The sequence below is a fragment of the Tyto alba genome, unplaced genomic scaffold (assembly GCF_018691265.1).
Source record: "Tyto alba isolate M040663 unplaced genomic scaffold, T.alba_DEE_v4.0 Super-Scaffold_12, whole genome shotgun sequence".
NCBI lineage: Eukaryota > Metazoa > Chordata > Aves > Strigiformes > Tytonidae > Tyto > Tyto alba.
The window spans coordinates 695,260-707,484 of record NW_024881274.1 but is presented as its reverse complement, the minus strand read 5'-3'; the positions used below and the strand labels follow the sequence as shown (position 1 = coordinate 707,484).

The following is a 12,225-nucleotide window of genomic DNA, read 5'->3' as shown; positions in this document are numbered from 1 at the left end:
AAGTCACTCCAAGTGGAGCACAGCAGTGCAGGGAGCCGTGGGGGCAGCTGAGGGTCTTCAGTGCTTGCCCACAGAGAAGTTCCTGCCTGATGTCTGTCTGTCTGCCTGCGCCACAGAGGCCGGAGAGGAGACAGATGGTCCCCACCAGGCTGGCACTGGGGACACTCTGTAGGCAAGGGGACAGGCAGCAAAAAGAGAAATGGAAAGAAAGGCAAAGCCATTCAGCTATCCTGAAAACAACATCCAAATTCGTGATCCTGTGCCCAGCAGCATGTTCTCAGTTCCACGAGGTGTCTCCGTGGGTCACTGCCAGCAGCTTTAGCAGGGGGGGCACCTTCTGCCGCAGTAGCGGCTGGTGATGCAGGAGAGGTCAAAGCCCCCCGAGTTGATGGGGACTCCGTCACAGCTGAGGATGCTGCCAACGGCGGCGGAGGTGGAGGAGCCCACAACGGTGTTCTGTGGGAAGGAGCTGAGGATGGGGCCGGGCAGGGTCACCACCACGGGGGAGGGCTGGATGGCGACGGTGGAGCTCTGGCACTGCCTGACACAGGGCTCATTGCAGCTGTTGGCCAGCGGGGTCGGGCCGCAGGGCCGGCATGGCAGGCACTGGTCGGAGCAGGACATGTCTCGAGGGTGGAGGTGCACCTGGGGGAGAAGCAGGAGGGAAGCACAGGGCGTCTTTATCGCTCTATGAAGAGCAGCCTGGCACAGGGACGTTCTCTCCTCACTCGTAAACCAAGAGACCCCTCAGCCCACTCTCTAAGCACACTGTCTCCCCACTTGCCTCTGTCACAACAAGAAGATCCAAACCCCACGAAAGCACAGAGCAATATCAGCTGGGGTGACTATCAAGCGGAGGTCTTGCTTTGGAAGAGGAGGAGAAGGAACTCACCTGGTTGCAAAGGAGAAGGAGGCAAGAGAAGTGGATGAGAGAGCAGGGACTGGGGCTGCCTTTTATACCTGCCCTTCCTTGCCGCAGGCCCAGAGGCACCCTTTGCAGAGGGAACAATTTTCTGACAAGCTCGTCTTGAACGCAAACCATCACAGCTAATAATATGGGCTGTGCTTTCATTTCCTGCACTGCTGCCTTTTCATTTCCAGGTTTGTGCCAAGCCCATTTCCCAGCGAAGGCTTGTTCTGAGCACTGGGATGAAAGGCCCCAGGATTTCCTGGGTAGGAATGCAGCAGTGCGGGTGAACACTCAGCTCAAGTGCTGGCTATTTCCAGAGCAGGCAGGTGATGTCAGTCGCGATGACTCCAGCGGGTCTGTTTGAAGTGCTGCTCTTCGGAAGAAGGCCCAGCCACCCTCGGCTGGATGCCGTGGGCTCCCGTGCATGAGGTCGTGCCACGTCCTGGTCTGTCCCAGAGTCCTTCCTCAGCTCACCCCAACGGTCACTTGTTGTTGCCTCACAGGTGTCTGTGTGTTGCTGCAGGGTTTTGGCCCCAGCCTGCCTAACGCTGCCCAGTCCCCAGGGGTCCTCAGCAGAGTCCATGGTCCGTTGTGTTCCTATGTGTGTTCTTTTCTTCTGGGTACTTTTGAGCAGTTTTGTTTCTGCGGATGCTTGTGGGACTACAAGCTTGTGAATAATTCCACGCCAGTGAGCATGACCCTGCTTGTGTGTCCTTCATCACGAGGGAATGTGCTGCTCGTGGCAGGGCCACTGTCCTCTGCTCTGCCCACGAGCACCGCAGAGCAGCAGGTTCCCAGGCTCAGAAGGAGCCTGAGTGCAGCTCAACGGTGATGGCACCAGCCTGCTAGAGATGTGTCCAGGGAAGAGGCACTGACACGCAGCCCCTGTCTCCTCAGCCCTCCTTTTCCTGCCCCTCCAAAGCTCACGCTCTGCTGCTGCCAGCTTCAGGCCACAACAAGGATGCATTCACACCAATTTGGAACCGTATTTAAGTCAGTGTCACAATGCTGGGAGTGCCTCAGCATGGCTGGCAGTGCCCCCTCCCTGCCTCTCCAGGCCAGGACTCGGCTGCTCTGCCCAGCTTGAGAGATTTCAGAAGGATGGGGATTGCTTTATGGGCAAGGAGAAGGGCTGAGGAATCCTGCTGAGCATGTGCTGGCCATCCCTGAGGGGTTCTGCTTCCACTCTTCTGTCAGTTGTGTCTGGGCTGGGACAAAGCCCCCTCTCGTCTCCAGTCCTACGCCAGATGTATTTCTGCAGATCATTGGCCTGGTGCCGTGTGAGGCAGGGGCTGAGACCTCGGGTTAAGCTGGGACTGAATGGCAGGAACGTGAAGCTTGAGACTGCTTTGCTTTGAGTAGCATGACAGACCCTGGGGCTTTCACAAGGAAAGCCAAAGAGCTGATGACTGCCTTGGGCTTCAGCGCACGAGGCCCTTCATGCCCCAGCCGGGAATGTCAGTCTGAGTGCCCAGCAGCTGGCCCCGGGAGGGAAGGGATGCTGCGTTCAAGCCCGCATCCCCCAAAGCCTGCTGCTGTCCCACAGGGGTGTCCAGAAGAGACTCTGCCTCCACCCGGGGCTGTCCAGGGTGTGTAAAGCTCCTGAGCCCATCTCCCCTCCTGACCGCTTCTCCGCCTGGGCTCAGGTCCCACTTGGACACAGGGCAGCCAAGGCTTCCCTCCTTCGCTTGAGCGACGTTTGGGGAGCTCAGTGCCAGGGAGCTCTGCTGGGAGAGCTCAGCCAGGGCTGACTCCCCTCTCCGTGGAGCTGCTTCTCAGATGACGCTCTCGGAGGTGTCTCCGAGGGAAACCTTGCTGATTTCTCAGGAGGGAGCGGGCACTGCGGCCAAAGAAAGGGCAGGGCAGGCGCGTAGCTGGAGTTTAGCCAGATCTTTCCAGCCTCTCTTTTACTGCGTTGGTCAAAAAAAAAAAAAGGCGCAAACAATAGGCCTCAAACCAAGGTTAACTTCTGAGTGAATTCCCCGACCAGCACCAGCATCTTACCACAACACGAAGCAACCAGCATCTTATTAGTGTGAAATGCAACCCTGGGAACAATCCCTGGAAAATATAAGTAAACAACAGAAGTAACTATAAATCCCAAAAGGAAGGAAAAACAGAAACTCCTCAGACCTGCTCGGATCCTGGCCAGATCTGGACAAGCCTGAGTGAGGCATATCAATCTACCAGAGATCTCCTGTGCATTTTGTATAGACTTGTTTGTTAAACTGTATAAAATCTGGACCCTCTCACAGCACAGACGCAGACCTCACCTCCGGGCGGACGCCCTGCGTGGGACTTCCCAATTGCCGGGAAGGCTCTCCGACCCTTCGCTGGGACGGGCTCCCCAGCTGATGCACGGGTCTGGGTGATGGTAAGTAGGAGGGCAATTGGTGATGGATCTTTCTTAATCACTATAGATAGCTTTATGTAGTAATGACTAGGTGCATTACCTTGCTTATTCTTTCTGCTGCTTTAAACTAAAGTAAAATAAGCCTATTTCTTTAGCTTGGTGTCTGTGTCCATTGTGTTAACGCCGTCAATTGGCAAAACTTGTGACCGAACCGGAGGCGAAGGGCTTCAGAAAGAGGAGGATAAGGTGGGTGGAAAATGGGCTGGGCTACCGGGCTCCAGGAGTTGTGAGGGGTGGGGCAAAGCCCAGCCAGCAGACCCTGGGATGGATTTCCGTGGAGTTTCGGCAATCGCCCCCCGGGAGCGGCCCGATGGAGTGGGAACTGCTGAGAGCGGGGGCTGCTGTCGAGGAGCTCTGGAGGTCCCTTCTCGCCGACACTGGGACGCTGCCGTTCCTCTTGGGCCCCTGCCCCCCGCACGCCCACGGGCACACTTGTCCGGAGCCCGCTTTGCCTGCAGAGCCCTCGTAGGCATTGTGCTGGGAGTGCAGAGAGGCAGCTGAAGGGAGGCTCTCCGCCTCCTCCCTGCCAGCGGCAGGAAAGCAGTGCTGCTCTTTGCAGCCCCTGAGCTCGGGAGAGCTCTGGGAAGCTGCTCCATCTCCTGGGCCCAGGCCCTGCTGCTGGCCCAGGCTGCAGCTGGCGCTGTGCAGCTGGTTCTTGCTGGGGAGCCCTTGCTGGAGGAGGGAGAGTGGCATTGCCAGGAGACCAAGTGGTGGCCGTGCAGAGCCGCTGAGCACTCGGAGCCCGGGCGAGCCCCCGAGCGGCGCCGGCGCAGGGCTCAGCCCCGGGGCGGAGCTGGCGGCGGCGGAGAGGAGCGGAGGCGGCGGAGAGGAGGCGCGGCGGGCGGAGCAGAGAGCCGGGGCTGGCGGGGGGCAGCGAGGCGCGGGCGGCGGAGCGGCGGGATGCGGCGGGGCCGGGGCGCAGGGCTGGCGGGGCTGGCCGCGGTGCTCCTGGGTGCGCGGGGATGGGGGCGCCGGGGGGGCTGGGGCTGGGGCCGGGCTGCTCCCAGAGAGCCCAGCGGTAACTCTTCCCTCTCCTTATTCATCGCCTATTTCCCCCTGCCATCCTCGGCCCCCTCTCCAACCCCCCCAATCCCCTCTTCTCAGCCTCCCTCTTTTACCCCATCTCTGCTGTTACAAGCACGCTTTTCCAGGCACCCGCTCCTTCTCTCGTGCATTCTGCATTCGTCTTCTGAATACAACCGATTCTCCTTCGCTGTATTAGCCTCTCTCTCCCCCTGGGTCATCTTCAGCCATCTACACACTCATTTTTTGACGCATCTCTCCGTGCCTCTAGCATCCCTCACCCCTTCCTCTACTCCGAGACTCCCTCTCTCATCTCTCCCTCTGCTTCCTTCATTGCTGTAGGCACAAGTTTCCTTTCCTGCATCAGAGTATACATGGGCTCATCACCCTGCTCTTCAGCATTCATTCTTCTGAATTCAACCCTTCACCTTTCACTGTAACACACTGAACTTTCTTGTCTCCTCTGCCTCTCACCATCCATCCATCCATGCACCTTGCCTTCATTCCATCTCTCCATGCATCTGCCTCAGTTTCCCTGCCCACCCTCCACACGCCCATACCGGGGTTGCCCTCCATCCCTGCCGATGAGCACATTGTCCCCGTATGTTCTGGTCCAGCTCTGTCTCACTGCCACTCTTACCAACGAGTTCTCCCTCTAAGGAGAGGGTGAAGGAGCCATCAGAGCTGGGTGATCTTTGGAGACCTTTACACTTTCCTTCTGTTTTCTCGGCAGTGGCTGTGGGCAGAGCCCAGGTGCAGCAGGAGCCGTCGGCAGAGACCACCGAGGGCACCGGCATCAGCATCAACTGCTCGCACCCCAACATGCAGCTCACAGAATTCTACTGGTACCGTCAGCTCCCGGGCCGGGGCCCAGCACTCCTCGTGTTGGCACTTAAAGGCAGCAAGGATGTGCGGGAGCCGCCGGGGCGGCTGTCGGTGGCGGCAGACCGCCGGTCCAGCGCCCTGTGGCTCGCCCGGCCCCGGCGCAGGGACGCGGCGGTGTATTACTGCGCCCGAGGAGACACGGGGAGAGGAGCCGGGGCTGCGGCCGGGCACGAACCGCCGCGGGCGGGGCCGGGCGGGGGGGGCGGGGGCGGGGCCGGGGGCGGGGACAGCCCCGGGCGGGGCCGCCAGGGGGCGCTGCCGCTCCACCCGCCGGGGCCGCCTCGCCCCGCCCGGCCCCGCCCGGCCCCGCCCGGCCCCGCCCGGCCCCGGGCCCCGGCAATTTCGGGCCCATCAAATCCGAGCGGGAGAAGGGGAGCTGAACCCCAAACCTTGCGAGCCCTTCCCCCCGCCCTGCCCTTCTTCTCAGGCCCAGCTCCGCTCCCCAATTCTCTGCCTCCTCCCAACGAGTGGCCCAGGGGGATGGCAAAGCGGGGTTGGCTCCCGTTCCTCCCCCGTTGTCTCTGCGGCTCCTTCCTCCTCACGCCCTTCCCCTGCTGCGCCCTGGGGTCCCTCCCATGGGAGACAGTCCTCGTGGAACATTTGGGAGCCGGCAGGTCCCACCTCTACCCGACATTGGCACAGCTTCTGGCATTTTCTCACAGCAGCCACACCTGCAGCCCCTCTTCTACCAAAACCTTTCCCTATAAGCCCGATAGAGCACCCTGACCACAGCCTCAAGGGATGCCAGGTTCCTCCCTCATTAGTGAGTCGGCAACAGATTTGCTGCGTTGCCCAAGGAGCTGGAAGGAGGCCTCTGGGAAGGGACTGTGGGCTCCGGCCGCTCCCCATGGAGCCCTGTGTGGCTCGAGGAGCTGCCAGAGCAGTTCCAAGCCCATGGTCAGGGGCTTCCGAGGCACAGAGGGAAGGCTCAGCCGCGCTCCCTGCCCCAGCTGGACTTCATCACTGGGTTTGCAGGGAACTGCTGGCAGGTGCACAAACAAGGCAGAGCCACAGGCGTGGCCAGGCCAGCACACGGATCAGACACGTGTTCACACGCAATCAGCTGCTCTCATCCCTGCCTCCATCTGTCTTCCCATACTCGCTCCCAAACAAGCTGCCTTGATCCTTCCCTCTGCTTGTCTGTGCTCCTTCCCCTCAGCATCCCATGTCTCGCACAACCCCCAGATACTTTTCCAGTGGAGCATGTAAGAAGTCTAAACCTCATGCACTCAGAAACAAGTTCATAATGTGATATTCTGCTCTCACCCTACAGGGTTCAGTCATTGCTACACAAAGAGGATGACTGTGATGCCTGAAGGGATGGGGAGGAGATGTCTGTGAAGCAGAGGGTTGTGCTGGATGTCTTCGTGCCCAACAGGGGTGACTCTGGGTGGATGTTCACTGCAGGAGCTCTTCCCACTGCTGGTTCCCTTGAAGAGCATCAGCCATGGCCCCAGAGAAGGGAGAGAGAAATGCCTCTGGGGATAGGGAGTCAGACTCCTGCTTCCTGGTGCCTTTGCATGTTCCTGGTTCTGCATCCCTTCAGACTCTACCAGGGAACAAGGAGTACATTGGGGGCTGCAGAGGGTCTGTCTCCAACCCCGAGAGAGGCGGGTGCAGGTCCCTGTCTCTGGCTGGGCACTGGATGGCAGAAGTTCACCATGGACACTCCTGCCTTTCTTCTTGGGCTGGTTGTGATCCCCAGGAGGAAGAAAAATCAGGAAAACAGCCTGCAGCCTCCTATTCCCTGACCAAAGTCCCTTTGATCTCCTCCTTCAGGCTCCTGCCTGAACTTTCAGGTTCCCCATGGCCCCTTTGGCAATGAGACCTGGAGCTGAGAGGCAGCACTTCTATACCAGGATATGTGTGTCTGAGGGGGTGCTCCAGCACCTTCTGACTTGGAGGGCTGTCAGAAACCCAACTGTGGCCTGGCCACCCAAGATGAAAATCCCAATTCTAAAAAACCTTCCTGTGGCACTCGCAAGTCTGGAACACAGTACGTGTCAGAATTTTAGGTCTTTCCTTGGGCTGGGCATTTCAACAACCTCAACTTCTCTTCCTCCAGAGCCTCCTCATGGCAGAGGGGTGCAGTCCCAAGGGTGCCTGACTGAGCAGAGTCTCTTCTTCATTCCGTACTGTCAGGTATTTACACACGCTGGCAAGTTCCCCCTCGAGCCTTCTCTTCCCCAGGCTGACCACTGCCAGCCCTCTCAGCCTGTCCTCATAGGAACGATGCTGCGGTCCCTGCAGCATTTTGCTGGGCTCATTCAGATCTCTTTCTTGGACTGAGGAGCCCAGAACTGGAGCCAGCACTCCAGAGGTGGCCTCAGCAGCGCTGAGTAGAGAGGAAGAGTCAGGTCCCTTGTCGTGCCGGTGATGTTCCTCCTGCTGCGGCCCAGGATGCTGTTGGCCTTCCTTGCCACGAGGCTTCATTGCCACAGCCGACTCGGGAACAATCCTGAGCTGCTGCAACTGAGCGGGACCCAGCCGGGAGTGTTCAGGAGAAGGATCCCAGGTGCTTGTCGTGCTCTTCCTCTTCCCTCGGTGGCCACCAACAATCCCTGTTGGAGGAGGGGGCTCTTGGCAGGAGACATGGCTGTTCCCGTGGCTTTCCCTGCTGGCCAAGAGACACCCAAGGGAGGCAAATGTCCTCCTAGCCCTGCCTCTGGGGATCAGTGACAGCCTCAACTTGTGAGCGGGACCCATCAACCAGACCCCGGACCAGATTCCCTGTTGAATCTCTCGAGCTGTCCCTCTGCTTCTCAGGTCTCTCCTCCAGCTCTGGGCACTCACCAGTGCTTGGCCGTGGGGGTGCCCCTGTGTCCCTGAGTCCCTGGGGGTTCTGTGCCCAACAGAAACCTGCTAGTGGCTGCAGTTCTGGGCTGGGCATTTCTGGGATCTAGTTTGTCCCTCTGTGCACACGTCTCTTGCTATGCTCGGTCTGTCTTGGAAAGCAAAGAGCTGTCCCTGGAGTGGGGAAGCTGTGGGGGAGGCTGACAAGAGCAGCCATGGTGGCAGGCCAACATGTTCCAATTCCTGGAGTGGTGTCAGCTCAGTAAGCCGTGACAGTGGCTGTTGGCAGTGAGGTCTTCTGAGGTGAGAAAGAAAGCTCAGCCTCTGGCCCTGGGGAAAAATACCTCTGCGAGGTACTGAAAGGTGGATGAGAAGTCCATTTCGTGCTGGATGGGGAAAGAATGATAAGATTTGGATCCCACCTGGAGGTGGCCTTCAGGTCTGTCCTCATGCTCAGCTGTACACAAAGGCCTGTGAGGGTGTATGCAGGACCTGGTAGGAAATGCAGGACATCAGGGAGAGCAAAGAATAAATATGTTGGAATAGGGAGCGTGGACGAGCTCCTTCCAGAATGACATTTCAAGTGACCTGAGTGTATTTTTACACTCACCTTCCATCGGAAACTGAGCACGCATTCAACCTGTCTTTCCCGTTTCCTTCATTTTGTAACTTCTCAGGCGTCCTGGAAAGTGAAAGCCATGGCTTAGTGTTGCTGCAGGTGTCGCAGGGAGACACTTCAAAGACTGAGCTCACCATGGGGTTTCCCCCCAGAGCCTGGACTCGAGGGACCCAGTGTTCTCTGGGGACAGGAGCCTTTCAGCATGGTGAGGAACTGGCTCACCTGAGGAACTTCACCAGAGGTCACTGTCAGGGCGGGTGGAAGGTCAGAGCGGATGGTTCACTGAGGCTGTCTGACCAAGTGCCCTCTGCTTGCACAGGGGAGGACGGGCAAAAGGGAAAGTGATAAAGGAGGCACCCGGTGAGCCCAGTCTCTGCGTAAGTGATGAGGGAGAGGAGGAGGGAGGGCAGAGCTCTTCAGCCTCTGCTCGATGGGCCATCAGGGAACTGCAGGTGAAGCTTTGAAGCGGGTCAGCCTGAGTTTTAGAAAGGAAAAGATATGACAAGTGTGAGAGGAGGATTTGGGATGTTTGAGGCAGGTTCTGAAGTTCTGTGGGACACACAGAAATGTACTTGCTCACACACACACCAGCAGACACTGACGCTCACAAGTGCATTTGCAAAAGCACACACAAATGCAAACACCCGGGAAACAAATCCTCCCACGGGCGCAGACAGAGCAGATGCACAGGAGGAAGCAGAGCCTCTCCCCGTGCTCTGAGAACCAGGACTCCAGCAGCCAGCTCTCTGCCTCGGTGCCCCCGACAGCTTCAGGCAAGCCCTTGGCAGCCCGGTGCTGAGAAGGGAAATGAGGCGCCGGCCATCCCTGTTAGACTGGACGGCAGCAGAGGGCTTTCGGGCCTTTGTGGCTTGGACAGAAGTAGTTCAACGGTTTGTGTTCTGATGACAGGAGAGTGAGAAGGTGTGCCGGGGCCAAGCTGCATGGTCTTTTTTGGAAATTCAGTCTGTTCTTGAGAGACAAAGTCAAAGCTAGAGCCCATCCCTAGCGCTGCCGCCCAGGGCTTCTCCACCTTCAAATCAAAATAATCCCCGAGTGAGTCTGACAAGAGCCAGCCCGTCCCTGGGGATGAGCGTAGGGCGGTTGTGGAGGTCTGGGACCAGTTCCAGTTCAGCAGAGGGAGAGGTGCCGCCCTGCCACGCTCACATGGCAGCAAAGGGTTGTGTGTCTGGGCTGCGCCAGATGCCCTGCAGCTGCAAATGCTGAGGCTGGGACACCGGAGAGGAAGCTGGCCCTAGAAAGTTGCCTGAAGAAATCAACACCCGCTCTTCAACAGACAACGAATATTAATTAGCAGGTGGCATCAGTAGGAGATTTCAAGCTGCTTGAGTGCAGGCCTATCCCCCTTACAGCCCTCACCCTGGAATGGCAGAAGGTGTTTTTTGCAGGAGCAACCCGTGTCACTGCTGGAGGAGAGAAGAGCAGAGCACAGGCATTTCGGGCGTGCTAAGAACAAGCGTTTTCTCCTCCCCGGTTCATTCTTTGTTCCCCTTGCAGAGTCATTTCCGGCAGCTCGGCTCTCTCGCGGCTCTTGGTGGGGACGTGGAGGGGGTTTGTTTCTCTCCCACTTGCAGGAGGATGGGTCTCAGCACGCACCTCGAGTATCTCATCCTGGCTGCATGCCTGGGGAAACCACTGGGTAAGCATTGGCTTTGACTGTCCCCAGGCCTCCTCTTCTCCCCCGGACACCCTCCCCCCCTGCACAGCTCTCTGCAGGGAGCTGCTCTTCAACTCTGGGCAAACGTTGGGAAGCATCAGATCACAAGGGTGGCTTTGCACCGGCTTTCTCAAGGTGCTCTTACTGCTGGCAAGCACAGGCTGAGACCGAGAAGAAACAGCTGCTCTCCCGATCATCTCGGACCCCTGCCCTTCCTTTCTCTTGCCAGCTGCCCAGCTCTCTGCCTCTCTCTGCTGACCTGGCTGGGCTCAGTGTTTCACAGACGGATCACTGCAGAAGCTCTCCTCTCTCTGCACTACACATTGTCTGCCTTTGCAGCCCAAGGGCGCAGGACTTTTGAAAGCTGATGCAGGGACATGAAAGCTCCCTCATCCCACTCCTGTTCTCAGGATGTCCCAGTCTCTCTCCTGGCTGGCACATGCCAGGCAGCATGCCCTGGCTATCCATTCCTCCTGCGTGTCTGCGCTGCCAGGGCTTCCTTTTCCCTTCCTGGACCACGGAGCCTTTTGAGAGGACAGGCAATGGGGAAGAGGATGCAACATCTTGCAGGAGTTCCCTGGTGCCTCACCCTGCTGGGGGTGTTTTGGACCCAGCACAGGAGGGCCAGGCACTACAGGCTCTTCCCTGGAGACTGCGGAGCAGGAGAGTCAGGATGGAAGACCGGGGTGAAAGCACAGCTCTCTCTGGGGGTATCCCTGTGGGAAGTAATGGGCATTATTGTGCTGTGGAATCCACGCTGAGCTGAGGTCTCAGACCTCCTGCCCAAAGACCCTCAACAGTTTGCTGTTCCCACCCACGGGGCTCTGGCTGGAGAGAAGGCCACGAGGAGCCTTCTCATCTGACACTTTGCATCCCCTCTCGTTTTGCATTTGGGAGACTTTCCCTGCACAGTCACTGACCTTTGATTTCTTCCAGGCACCGTGGGGCAGACCACCGTCACCCAGCAAGAAGGGCAAGTCACGCTGAAGCAGAGAGACACCTTCCAAACCACCTGCACATACCAGGTCTCTACTTTATGCCCTGCTCTGGTACCAGCAGAGGAAAGGCCAAGGCCCCCAGCTGGTCTCCTACCAGCAGCAGCTGGCTCCAAGCAGAGCGGCCGTTTCACCACGTTGCTGAACACCGCAGGGAAATCCAGTGTCCTGAAGCTGGAGGAAGTTGAGGTCTCTGACAGTGCCTTGTACCTCTGTGCTGTGCAAGACACTCCGGTGCAGGGAGCTTCCTTGGCTGTGCAAGAACCCAGGGGAGGGAGGGGATGTGTCTGCAAGGCTGAGTTAGATTATTTACGTCCTTTAACAAGTGAAGGCAAACTGAGGCTCATCCTCATCTTTTAAGGGAATCATAACCCCCCCCCCCCTATATTTTTAACTTCAAAAGCAGGCACCCACACATTAGCAGCTGCCTGTATTGCTGTTATTATTGATGCTCTATTCAGGACAGTAGCTGTTAAAGGGGGGATATTGCTTTTCAATCTCCAGTAATCAACAGTTAGCTACCACCAACCATCCATCTTACGGTCCCCAAACTAGAAAATTATAAATGTAATAGATGCAATTTAGGATCTCTTTTCTCAAGATCACTAATTACCACTAAATACCCCATTTAACAATTGTTAGCTATGAATATTGAGAAACACGTCTTATCTTAAATTATAATAATAAAAGAACAACCTGAAAAAAACTTGCATAACACACCCTTGTCCAGCACCTTCAAAACTCCACCCACCACCATCCTGTAAACACCGCTGTTTCCCTAATAACACAAACCCCAATATATTTCCCTTATAAGGTCTTAATGCCACCTCCACAGCTCTCATCCTCCTTTTCCCCTGATAACCAAACCTACGCTTGCACTATGGGATATTTTTCCATAACCCCATCGCACCT

The 12,225-nt window shown here is 57.5% G+C and overlaps 1 protein-coding gene and 1 gene segment (V, D, J or C); one reads left to right on the top strand and one right to left on the bottom strand.

The window, feature by feature from the left end:
- Nucleotides 1-291: 291 nt before the first annotated feature.
- Nucleotides 292-1,057, bottom strand: LOC122152850 (feather keratin Cos1-2-like). The gene is made up of 2 exons (XM_042787403.1): nt 893-1,057; nt 292-645 (listed from the first exon to the last, which is right to left on the bottom strand). Exons 1-2 carry the CDS (start codon nt 1,040-1,042, stop codon nt 319-321), a joined length of 477 nt encoding a protein of 158 aa, XP_042643337.1. The 5' UTR covers nt 1,043-1,057; the 3' UTR covers nt 292-318.
- Nucleotides 1,058-4,223: 3,166 nt separating this feature from the next.
- LOC122152784 lies at nt 4,224-6,547 on the top strand. The segment is given in 3 exon segments: nt 4,224-4,275; nt 5,080-5,407; nt 6,505-6,547. Coding segments are annotated over 3 exon segments (423 nt in total).
- The last annotated feature ends 5,678 nt before the right edge of the window (nt 6,548-12,225 follow it).

Coding starts and splice junctions, on each gene's coding strand:
- LOC122152850 (XM_042787403.1), bottom strand. CDS start 1,042: ATGGTTTGCGTTCAAGACGAGCTTGTCAGAAAATTGTTCCCTCTGCAA. Junction 646..892: donor TCCTTCTCCTTTGCAACCAG/GTGAGTTCCTTC, acceptor CTTCTCCCCCAG/GTGCACCTCCACCCTCGAGA.